Here is a 12,475-nt window from a genome sequence, read left to right as displayed (position 1 = left end):
TCTTATGGCTTTATAGGCATATGTTTGCTGATTTCTCCACTATGTTTGAGACATTGCTGTGTTCATTCCTTTTTGGGGACTTTAGGGGCTCCGTGCTTTTCTGAAAATGTTGCATTCTTTTTTTTTTTCTGTGTGTATTTTCCCCCCCTTTGTGGGTTTACAGTGTTTTTATTTTATGACATTCAGTTATTCAAAGTGACCAATAAAACTAACTCATAAGACTTCTGCAGCCAGAGTTTTGAACAACCTTTTTAAAATAAAGAGGGTGTTGGTTAGGTAAATTAGATTCTGCATTAATCTTCTTTGGGGTTATTATGCAGAAAATGTATAATTACTGTCATTTTAAAATGTTTTTTAAGAAATAGAAGTTGGATATATTCTTAAATTTATAGTCAAAATGAATATTTTCTGATGAGTTAAAAGTGTTATCCTCATGTTCTGACGGTGTTTTCATGTCTCCACAGAGGTGCTTTTGGATATGAGGGCAACAGGAGGTGAAATGGGTTGGTTGACATGGCCATTAGATCAGGGAGACAAGCCTGGGGTGAGTATCACTCCAACATCTCCTCCAGCTCCCACGTTCCCACTTGGAATTTGCCTTAGGATAGATCTGCATGTAGAATATGTACAGGAAGGGCCAGCTGAACTGAGAACCTCCAGTGCAGAGATATTTGACCATTTGACCTTGGTGGTTAGCTGTTAAGTGGGCTTGGTGTATATACATGTCAGGTTTCTATAAAGTCAGGCAGTTAGAGCCTAATGGTTGCTTGAGTATGGATATGAGAGGGAGTTGTAGGATCCTATCAGGAGTTGCCTGCAGAGCATGTCTGGGCTACACCAAAGCTTAGGCAGACAGAATAGCTGCTAGCTCTGAACTGGGAATACTTGTGGCCTCTTGTGGTTTCAAGGCTTCAGCTCTTGAATTGTATGTTAGAGAGCAATTAACTTTTAAAGTTTGCAGCATGTGGTACCTCTTTTTAGAGGGGGAGGGGGTTTTGATGGGGCCAATCAGTCAGAACTACCTTTTCCTTCAACCAAAATGTCTACATTTAGAGATGTCTCTAGAGAATAGCCACATTATTACACCCAAATGCTGTGGTTGTCTCTTTGCCTGTATAGAGGAGTCATGTGTGTCTTCTTCCATATGTGGTTTCAAAGTAATTGACCAGTCAGGCTCATGCAAATTCACTGTAAATAGCCTCATTTCATGTGCTGATGACTCAAAGGCATGTACAGGCGTGCTGTTCACAGTGGCTAACCCAACTTCTTCTAAGAGAGGTTTCACTTTAGTTTCACTTTTTGCACTAATAAGCATCAGGTGTTTTATATATATTTTTTTAGGTTTGTTGGAAACATTTTTTATTGTGCACACTTTCTCATGTAACTACCATCATTTATGATAATTATTATTTTAAGTTTTAAAGGCCCCTTATAAAATGTTCACCAGCTGTTTAATAGATGTGTCGGTTCTCCTTTTGTACATCAAGTTTATACGCAGAGCCACACACTCAGCCAACAAAGCACATTCCTTTAATTAATAGCACAGTGGCTACTGCAGAAAGCGAAAACCACAGGTTCTGCACCCGTGGGGGCAAATTGTTCCTCCAGAGCCACGGTTATGTTAAAACATGCTCTCAATTTTTTTCAAACATATTTGTGGCAGCATTTAGTATGCGAGTTGCATCGCTATTTGGGGAAGATGCCAACAGTAGCAAGAGCATGTGAAAGACTGAATTGGAAATAATTTGGTATCTTTGCAATGTCAGAAATGCTTTCTCACATAAAGTCCTTGAGGTTTGCTGTATTGTTATGCTGTAAAGGCTCATAAAGTGGAGCCTTCCATGTTGCAGAAATGTGTTATTGCTGTGAAGGATAGTTAAAATATTTCGGGGAAGTAATTAGCAATGTGTAGTACTATGGGTTCCCAGACTGTTTTTGTTTCAAGGTTCAGATTACAATGGTTGAACCTCATGTGAAGTGTTATGGTGCCCTTTTATTTTTGCCTCCTTTATAGACTTGGTCCAGCTAAGTATGTTTAGGGGCTCCCCTAGTGTTTGTACCTCTAACCTTGTTGATTTTGTGATTTTGTTTCAGTGGGAAGTCGTCCAGAGGACTCTGAACGGCTCTCAGTTCTATACCTACTCCGTCTGCAATGTAGGGGAACGTGAGCAGGACAACTGGCTGCGTACCACCTTCATCCAGCGGCGTCCAGCGGCCTCCCGGGTTTTTGTTGAACTTCAGTTTATCGTACGTGACTGCAACTCTTTTGGTGACTCCTCTGTGACCTGCAAGGAAACTTTCAACCTCTTCACATCTGAGTCGGATGCAGACGTGGGCACTACGTTCCGCAAGGGCCAGTTTAAGAAAGTGGCCACCATTGCGCCTGACGAGATCACCAGCATAAATGAACTGCACATCAACACTGAGACACGAGTAGTGGAGAATCTGTCTCGAAAAGGCTTCTACTTGGCTTTTCAAGACATCGGAGCCTGCGTCGCTCTTCTCTCTGCCAGGGTCTACTACAAAACATGCCCAGCCACAGTGAAGAGCCTGGCCTCGTTCCCTGAGACTGTGGCCGGAGGTGAGAACCAGGCACTGAGGGAAGTCAGTGGGGTGTGCATGGATAACGCCATCAGTGAGGAGTTGCCTCGCATCTACTGCACTGTAGATGGGGAGTGGGTGGTTCCAGTTGGACAGTGCCAGTGCAAACCAGGCTATGAAGAAGTAAAAGACGCGTGTCAAGGTAAGGGCGTGATCCAGAATCTTTGGCATTTCTAAAGGTCTTTTTGCCCTGAGGCACTTCGACCTGTGTGGGTGTAAACTTAGGACGCAGTTCCCATGAGAGTGTGTTTTTAAAGCGACCATTTGGCATGACTCACCATTTACTTTATTTATAATTGCCATAGGTTGTTAAACAGTCCCATATGAGAGAGCGCATATATTCATCATAGCTGTTATTATCATTGTTCAGTGGAATTCTCCCCTTGGCTAACATGGCTCCTCTGCAATGGAAGGAATGCTCAGGCCTTCTTGTACATGTCCCAGCATCATCCCTGACCTTGAACCGATATCTATAAAATTAGAAAATGTGCCTTTGAGTTTCAGATTCTAAGATTCACAGTTTTGCGGAAATGTTTGCACAGGCCTCACTTATTTCCTTGTACTACACACCTTATGTCATCAAGGCTCAAGTTGGGCAGTGAGAAATGTTTCAGTCTAAATGTGCTAAGAGCTTACATTTAGGTTGCACCTATAGGTTCTAAAGCCTGAAGTAATAAGAAGTAAGAATTTACCATTAGTTCTAAAAGAAAAAATGTATTTTAAACTCTTTATTTTAACTTTTTTAGGACACAATGCTGTACATAAATCTTCTCTATAATGTTTTATTTTGGTCATGAATGACTTTGAAAATCATACATTTAAAAAGTTGTTAGATGAATGTTGAAGTCATGCTCTAACAATTCACCTTTCGCAAGACTTCTCATAGTTTACAGCCTGTTGCATCAGGTGATTTCCTTCTTTCTCATTATCATCTGTTCTCTTATCTTGATATGGGTGTGCTACATTGTCCAACCATAACTCAGTCCTTTGACTTTGTAGTTATGTAGTTTTGTTGTGTTTTAAGTCCTGCAGAGACGGTTTTTATTGTTGTGGGAAGGGCTGTCAGAGTGACTGAAAGTGATCAAAGAAGCCAGGGGGGCTACTGTACTGTGATGGATTAGCATCTTCAAGGCTTGTGTGGGGAAGGTGGGGGGGAGGGGGTGGCAGGAGGAAGTTTCTGAGCCTCACTGACTTTGTTCATTTCAAGCATCACAGAAATCAGAGGCCCTGCTCTTGTGAGCAGGCATGTCGACATGTTCTCCTGTCTGTCTCCGCATCCATCTTTCCCTCTTCCCCCTCTGTTTTTATGAACTCACTGAGCCTCAGCTTTGGGGTGTATTGTGTGTCTTCAGCAGTGTATGTGAATATACAACACAGGCTGGCATGCAAGGGCCTGTTGAGATCTGTTCCATGACAGAACACCTAAAGACTCTCATCCATCCCAAGTAGTCCTCCTCCTCCTCCTCTGCTTTTTCTGGAATTCTTGTTTGTACACACGCACACACACATGCACGCAGGTATGAATATCCCTAATCACACTGTGGAACACACACTTTGGACTGCAGTTGTAAATCCACATGCAGTCTGCCTATAATAGATTCGCTTTCCCACTTAGTTCCCCTCCCATTGGCAACAGAGCGATAAAAGCGATGAAGTTTTCTGTCAGTACATCATTTTTAGCTGCGGGAAAGTGCCAGGTAAGATGATTAGGGAGGAGGTGGAGGGGGAGAGGCAGGAAGGAATGAAAGAAAAGTCATACAAAAGCGATGGAGAGGTTGTGTTTAGTGGAGGGGTGTGATTTTAAAACAGAGAGAGGTGAGGAATGGAATGTAAAGGTAGGCGAACAATGAAGCGCTGTGTTTCCCAAGCAAGGCCGGAGGAGCCCACCTCCACCTCCTCTTCCCTCTTGGTTGGTACATTCCTGATCAGTTTGCCGAGGAGGAGCCTCCCAACATTACTCCAGACCTGTGGAATTCCCAAGGGGGTGTGGGAAGAGCAGCTCCGGGTCAAGCCCTCACATAAAAATGACCAAACAAAGAAAAACCCCAAAAAGCCACTGGGATGAAGTCAATTGAGAGGCTGGAAGACACATGAGGGCAGTTGTAGATGAAGGTGGAAATGAATCACAGGGTTGCAGTGCGGGGCCAAGATGAATAGTTCGAAGGGCTTTAAGTGGAATCTCATACAGACACACAGTTAATCTTCCTCCCCACTTCTTTCCTGTACTCCATGCTGTTCAAGGAAAAACCACAAAAGTTCGATTGTGGTGTTTTTTCTTACTTAGTTTGAAAGTTTCCATGTTCAGTGATGTGTTCACTCAGTTTTATGACTCCTTGGCCCTGCGGGACCTGTTAAAGTCCAAATCTGTGACTTTATCTGGTTCTCGTCTCCGTCTCCTCATCAGCGTGTACCGCTGTGGTGTTTTTTGGCTTCGAGATCATTCGTCCGTCAAACTGTGTTTCTAGGATCTCAACTCTCTGCTGAGGTTTCTGTAGGTGGTGTGTGGCGCTCTTCTCTTGGTGGCCGTCATCGGTCATGTTAACTACAGAGTCCGTCTTTCGGACAAACAAACTCTAAAGATAAAACACATCACTTCCTGTGGCGCAGAAGCCTACCACAGTGTTTAGAGCAGCAAATGTAAAAGCTTTTATTAACTGGCTGTAAATCATATAAGTCAGCGGTAGTGAGGCACAAAACGGGCTTTTGTTTTTTATGAAAGTATTGCAGAGTACTATAAAAGAGAATCATTTTGGCTCTCAAAATACATGAGAGTCAATTAAAAAATACTGAAATAGTGTTAGCGCATTGAAAGTTGCTCTCAGGATTTATGTATATTACCACAATCCTCACATGACTGATGAAGGCCTTACTGTGTTTTTTATACTCCTTTTGCTGTCTATTTGCTCTTATTCCCCCCTACCATCTATTACTGCTTTACCAGCTTATACATTAATACAACTGTATTGTAATATTTTTTTAAATTAAAATAATTAAAAAAACAGTAATAAAAATCTTTCTCTGGTAAAAGAAGTATTAAAATCTCTAAGCAGCATTTTAATGTAGCTGGTTGAGATGGAGATTATTTTATATACTGATAATTTAATTTATACCAATGCATCATGTTCATAAATGTATTTTGTATGAAAAAACCCAGAATATAAATATTAACTAATACAATATTTACTGAAATGTAAAACAGTAGGAGCACAAAGCAGCATGAAAAAGTACCTCAAAACTATTTAAGAACAGTACTTAAAGAGACAAAAATTAAATGTGTTAATAAAAATATATATTTAGTAAATAACAATAATCAAAAACATTGTGTGTGTGTGTGTGGCACCTGCTTCAGATCAAGATGCCGTGCTTTCACTCTCCTTAGTGAGAAAATAAACATTCTTATTTTTAAATTCTGGAAACAAATCTTAACTTTTTTGCAATTAAGTGGTCGGCTTTTAAATCGACAGCAGCGCTGTGGGTTTCTACTTGTGACTCACTGTTGACACTGACAGAGTTTTCCTTCGTTCCCTATCACGCCCTTCCTTACCCATAATCCTCCCAGGCACAATAGAGCAGCATACCGTGTGTCACCCCACAAAGGCCCACGGGCTGCCCTGGCTGGTCCTCTGGATTGTGTTTAACCGTCCAGGTCCACACCTCATGAGCCGCTCTAAAGCCTTAACAAATAAGGCTTAATCCCACATTTAAAAAGGGAGACACAATATTTGGACTGCTGAGAGTAGTTTGGGTGTCTTGGTGAAAAATGGCATCTTGGTGGAACAACTGTCCACTGAGTTCCAGTAAAGTTATTATTCCTCTCGCCAAAGAGGTTCCAGTAAACCATTTTCTCTCTCCCCCCTCCTTCCTTTTCTGTCCGTGTCTCCAAACTCATCCCCAGCTGATGTAACAAACAGTTGGTGACTAAGTTGTAGTTGTGTGACTGTGCACTGTGGTGAGTGATTTGTATGGGTAGTAATTGACTTGGGTGTGTTTGTGCTTTTTAAGTGAAGTAACTACTGGTTCTGCATGCTTTTTTTCCTTTGTGCAGCCTCTCTTTTGCCGTCTTCTACCTCTCTCCCCACATCCTGCCTGTCCCTGAACAGTCTTTCTATTTTAGAATTAATTTTCCGCCTCTTGTCTTGGATTTATTTGATAGTTTCTTATCTTAACATATAAATCCCCATTTTACAGTTTTTAATACAGTTTATTCAAGAGGCGTACACTGTTGCACAAGCTGTCCCAAGTAAAACAAACTGACAAATAGTCAGTCTTTTCTTCATGTGTTGTGTTCTTGTTGTCCATGAAATCACAGAGCGACTGTTTTTTTTGGCTGGTGGGCAGGTCATGAATATGACACCAATAGAGTTTAAACATCCCGTTTCACACGGCCCTGATGGGGCTATTTAGACTGTGTACAGTTCTCCCCTTTCTCACCGGTAAATACATTTGTCCATGAACATCGTAAAGATAAATAGAGGCTCAATTGAACAATGCTGCCAATCAAGAAAGTTTTTAGTAGAGACAAACAAATGGCCGTGTTCACATAGTGGTTGAGGCCTAAACATTTAGTGGAGGTGAAGTGTAAACGTCAGCTGTAAGTTTCTTGTTTTTGTTTGTGAACTTTATGATGGAAGTTAGGATTTGGAATGCTGATTGTTCACTTGGAAATACATCCTACAGAAAGCTAGAGATCAAGTGTTTCATGGTCAGTAGTCTTTAAATCTGCTCGTACCTGGAGCCAACTGGTTCGCCATAATCATCCCAGACCTTTTAAGACCAAAGTCTTGTGCAATTTCAGCTTATCTGATGGGGAGTATACAAAGAGACACGAACACACCACCACACCTCAGGATCTCAGGGATTTGATTTAGTTGGCTTACAGCGGATTTCAGATAATGAAATCATCTCAATCCTGCAGGATAATCCCCACATTGAAATTTTCTGCTCTACCGAATATCCTTGCCTCTTGATCCCTGTAGCCCGTCACAGAAATAAAAAAAAGTTGCAAGTTGAGTTATCGGACAGCGCTGCTCATTTAGATGCACAGTCTGGATATAACCTCTTTTTTCTTCTTCGGCTCTCGAAAGCCACCGTGATTACTTTGAATGTGTAGATTCCTCAGATCTCGTGCCAAGGTAACGTCTGCCTAGCGGGCTGAACTTTAGGGAGTTGGTTAGATAATGGGGGGACTCTGAAGGCACTTTCAAGTGGTGTCGTGCACCGTCTTGTTGGACCACGTTTGGAGAAAATATAACACTGGTAATTACTGTGAACAAGATGACAGGAAAATGTAGCAAAGAGGAGATCTATTGGCCCCTATTACTCTTTAATGTGGATTAGAGCAAATCGTACTGTTGTGGTTTAAAAAGTGTGATCAGTGTGATGGTTGAGCCTCTGAGGTGTCAGAATGCATTGAAGACACTTGGTATCTACCATTATATCAGATATTATAGTTATCTTTTGAACCCACTATGCACCGAAAATAATTTTAATTTACAGTGCAACCACAAATGTTATTTTCAGTCTTAGCACAAAATTATTTTAAAGCTGCATTAATGGATTATTTCTTAATCTGTTTTTGGCTTCTTGACAACACGTTTTAGCTCATTGTCTCTGCAGGAGACACCTTTCACATTACACATAGTCATATGATCTATTGTAAAGATAAAAAATATCAGTTAATGCAGCTTTAATAGTTCTGACTATTTTTTTTTTTTATCACCGAATAAATTGTGTTTAAATTCAGTCTTTTAATTTGGTTTATAAATGCCATTAGTCAAATAACTGAGCCTCAGCAATTCTTGGCTGTTCAGTGTGTGTTTTGGTCGTGGTGGGGAAGTTGGGACATATTTCCTCTTGGTGACATTCCTGAGCCTGAAAGCTGTGTGTGTGTGTGTGTGTGTATGTGTGTTGTGTTGTGTTGGGAGAGTCCAGAGCAATGTGAAGCACATTGTATTGTACTGCTGGTGTGTGAGGTCAGCACTTTCCTTCCCCCATGTCAGTCAGTCATTCACCCCAGCACAGCACAACACACCACCCACCCACACTTCGCCGCTAACAGGACGAGTCCGCAGCGGAAACCGGAGGTCACCTAATCCCTCGGTGACTCCCCGACCCGTTGGCTCAGGGCTTTCCATTGTCGAGCGCCCTCGCTCAGCCACTTTCCATTTTGTTGTCCTGCCTGATAAGTCATTTTGTTTATTGGTGCATTTGGTCCCATTTTGGCCCCTTCCCCTAACCAGGAAGCAGACGGTTGTCGGCATCCAGCGTGTGACATGTTGGCTCAGTGTAGTGTAGTAAAATGGTGTTGTGTTTGCCACCTGGCTGTCTGGATTTGACCAGCAACATGGAGAAATGTAGCCAAATGACTGTGACTGTAGTCCATACCATTTGGACATTTTGAGTATGTTTGGTGCCTCCTTGACTCCACTTTTCACTCACTGTATCCCTCCTCCTGTCGGTGCGCCTGAGTGGACAGAGGGAGCGAGGGGAGAAAGGGGCTCAGGGAATTTATTGTGTTTGTTAACAACCTCAGATGAAAGCCTGAGAGCAATTGTAAAACAGATGTAATGCCCTTACAGCTGCTCCATTGGTCAGCTAATCCTTTTGACTAATGGCCTACCCCCTCCCACACGCACACACTTCCATCAGCCCTTACACCTTTACTGCCCCTTGCTCCCCCCTCCCCTCCTCTACCTCAGTGACCCCTGGCTCATGTTACCGGCTCACCTCCCCCATCATAGACCCTCATTGTTCCAACCACCGACTCCCCCAAAATGCTAATGACACGTTGTCACTCTGCATGCAAACAAAATGACATGACATATTGCAATTAAGGGTCTGACCAACCCAGGAATGAAAATGGGGGGGGTGAGGAGGAGAAGTAGATGAGAGTACAGACAAAGAGAGGACTGACTCGCCTCCAGATGTATTTGGGGAGCTGCCCTGATAAAGATCTGACATTATATTTATTTTGTTATGGATTTATTTTTCCAAGATGTTTTTTTGTTCACTGGCCATACTTCTGAATTTAACCTTCCTCCTCATAAGACAAGCCACCGTCTTCTGCTGCAGCTCTTTCTCCCTCCTCCTCCTTCTCCTCCTCCTCCTCCTCCACTGTGAGCATGTGTTTGTTTTACTTGGCCACTGACTCCCTGTAAGCCATACACAGTTTAACTCACAACTACCCTGAGGCAGACATGACCTTTCTGCCTTTTAAAAGCCCAGCGCCGGACTCGATTGTGGGGGGGGGGCCCTGCCACTTACTCCTCCAGTCCAGAGGGCAATTTCTGTTGTCAAGCCACCATGTTACCCCATTCATCCATCTATCCGACCATGCATTCATCACTGTCGCCATCTCATCCATCTTAACTTCTGCCGACAAACCCCGGGGGGCCCTTTGGGGCTCCCACTCCAGAGCCACTCGGGCTCCCAGAATGTAACAGGCCCTTGCACTCACTCTCAATAAACAAACACAGAGCCACTCAGTGCACACGGGGCCTCTCAAATGACAAACAGTTCCTTGCTCTGTAGCAATAGGGAGGGGAAAATGGCCAGTCTAAGTTTGTCAGATGTTTCAACTCAGATGAGGCTGAGAGACTTTTGTTTATGAGAGCGAAAGCATTCATCTCAGGAACCCCCAACTTGAGTAGCTATCTTTTTTTTGTCATTTTGCTTGACAAGACACATGTAGAGAGACAGGAAAGGCAGGGGAGAGAGAGGGGATGACATGCAGCAGGGAGTCTTGGGCCTGACTGTGCTAAGGAGTTCGCACTACCTGGTGAGCTACCAGGGTGCCCAACCCGCTTAGGATCAGTGCCCATGTTCATGTTGGGTCATGTTGGCTTCCTTACAGTTATTATTCGGACTCTGGACTCTGGTAGTCTCAGCGCTGGTTCTCCATTTGGTAACGCTCCCCTGTGTTTCCATGCTTTGATTGGCTGCTTTAGGAAGGAAGACTGCATCAGCCTCACACTTCCTGCTTCCTGTTGTGTGCAGCAACAATCCGAAGCCCCCCCCCCCACCTTCTTCATGGAACCAAGAGGTTTCCTTTCACCGGACTTTGTTCTTTTGTCGAGGAATCCTCTTGTAAATACCTAAGCAGAAAGTCATCTAATTTAATTTACTGTCACTGTGACTCATATGTTCAAGATACACAAACTCCTTCACATTTGTATTGGAGAACCGATGCTGAAACTGAAGTTGCAGTGAAGGCACTCTGCTACAGACCTCCTGTTGGGTGGTGTGCACTGGAATGCATCTTGATTATAGAGGCGGCTCACAGTGTAAGGCCATCATCTCCGCAGACCTGACCACGATGCATTGCAGCCTGCACTGTTGCGCCAAAAAGAGGCTAGTCCTCCTCTATTCAGTTGCCATGTGGCATTTCGGCTATTCCCATCTGCAGTGCTTGTGTGTGTATGTTTTTTCTTTCAGCACTTGAATGGCATGGCATTCTCCTTGCCTGCTGGTCAGTGGTGAATAGCAATGTTAATGGGTTAGCTGGGAGCCTTTTTAGTGAGGACTGGGAGAAGAGAAAGGAGGGGAGGAAGGAATTTGGGGATTACGAGGAGGAGAGGTAGGGGTATGAATTGGGGTTTGGGGCAGCAGCTGTTCTCCCTTCTCAATAGAAGAGTTCGCCCAGGCCTGTCTCTTTTCTTTCTCCCCTCTTTTCTTCAGTCCTCAGCAGGATACAGTATTCCTCTTTCTTTCTTGAACCTTCTGTTCCTTCGTAGCACTCTTCTGCCTCGCCCAACCTCTGCCTCGCTCGTGTTAATGAGTAGCGGTGGCTGTTAGTGAAACAGCTGGCCAAGACAGAGAGGAGATGCTGTCTTGAGGGTAGGGTTGAGTAACATGTAAGCCTATTGAACAAACTTACACATTCTTCTCATGCTGAGTATGTTTATTTCCACAATTGTTAGTTAATACACACCTCTTCACAGCACCTCTGCCGCAACTTGGTGAACCACGATAGAAAAAGCTGAATGCAATTGAAGAGAAACTCATGGTCAATCGAGTAAATCCCCTTGATATGACTTAAGTGGAGTGGGAGCCGTCTGCATCTTGTGTGTGGTCACTTGTGGCTTCCAAATGAACTTCATTCAAGTGAACCACAGTGAAAGGCAGCCATAGACCGAGACAGTATCTCTGAGTGAATCTGATATTGTCTTTGTCCTTGCTCTGCTTTTCAACTTGTCTCTGTCAGATTCTGACATTGAAACTGTGTGTTCGCCATAGACTTTTCATTGCTTCGCTACGGTCTCTGGCATGAACTTCAATCTCTCGCACATGCTTCATTTCAATTGGCTATCATCTCCTCTTTCTTCATTGTCTGATCTCTCTCTTGCCATACTTGTCCTTATTTCCATTCTTTCTTTCTGTTCCCCCTTGCGCCTGTCTTTTCTGTTGTCCTTTGGCCTACATGTTGACTCTCATTTGCATTGTTGACATCTTATGGCATCTGACATGAGATATTTAAACGCTTCAGGCAGACAGCTTGGGAAGAAGGAAGGAAATGTGTGTGTATCTATATGTGTGCATATATATGTGCGATGTACTCACATATATGTGTGTGTGTTGCTGAATTGACTTTGCAGAAGGACATGAACAGGTGACAGGCAGCGAACATAAATCCCCTATATATATAAATAAATAAATAAATGTGTCCACTGGTGTGCTTTGCATACATGTACGTGTATTTTGTGCATACATATGGGTGTGGGTGCATGTGTGCAGTGCATACATGAACGTGTGTGTGTGTGTGTGTATGAATGTGTGAGGACATGAGCAGCAGCCATTGGAATGCTCTTGCAGAGTTAAAGGGGGGGGGGGGTGGTTTGCCAGTCATTTTCCAACTCTCCTTTTATGCGCCGCCCTA

At 43.4% G+C, this 12,475-nt stretch overlaps 1 protein-coding gene across 2 annotated transcripts in view; it reads left to right on the top strand.

Moving 5' to 3' along the window:
* The window catches only part of epha2b (eph receptor A2 b), a 23,357-nt gene that overhangs the window by 622 nt on the left and 10,260 nt on the right, over positions 1–12,475 (top strand). For both annotated transcript variants that reach the window (XM_035657151.1, XM_035657152.1), the window contains exons 2-3: positions 465–544; positions 2,095–2,743. In XM_035657151.1, the coding sequence (XP_035513044.1) occupies positions 465–544; positions 2,095–2,743 (729 nt within the window). The remainder of the gene's footprint in view (positions 1–464; positions 545–2,094; positions 2,744–12,475) is intronic.

The sequence above is a fragment of the Morone saxatilis genome, unplaced genomic scaffold, assembly GCF_004916995.1.
Source record: "Morone saxatilis isolate NCDOM2014 unplaced genomic scaffold, NCSU_SB_2.0 Contig15, whole genome shotgun sequence".
Classification (NCBI taxonomy): domain Eukaryota; kingdom Metazoa; phylum Chordata; class Actinopteri; family Moronidae; genus Morone; species Morone saxatilis.
Note: the sequence above shows the minus strand (reverse complement) of the source record. Positions and strands in the feature narration are given on the sequence as shown.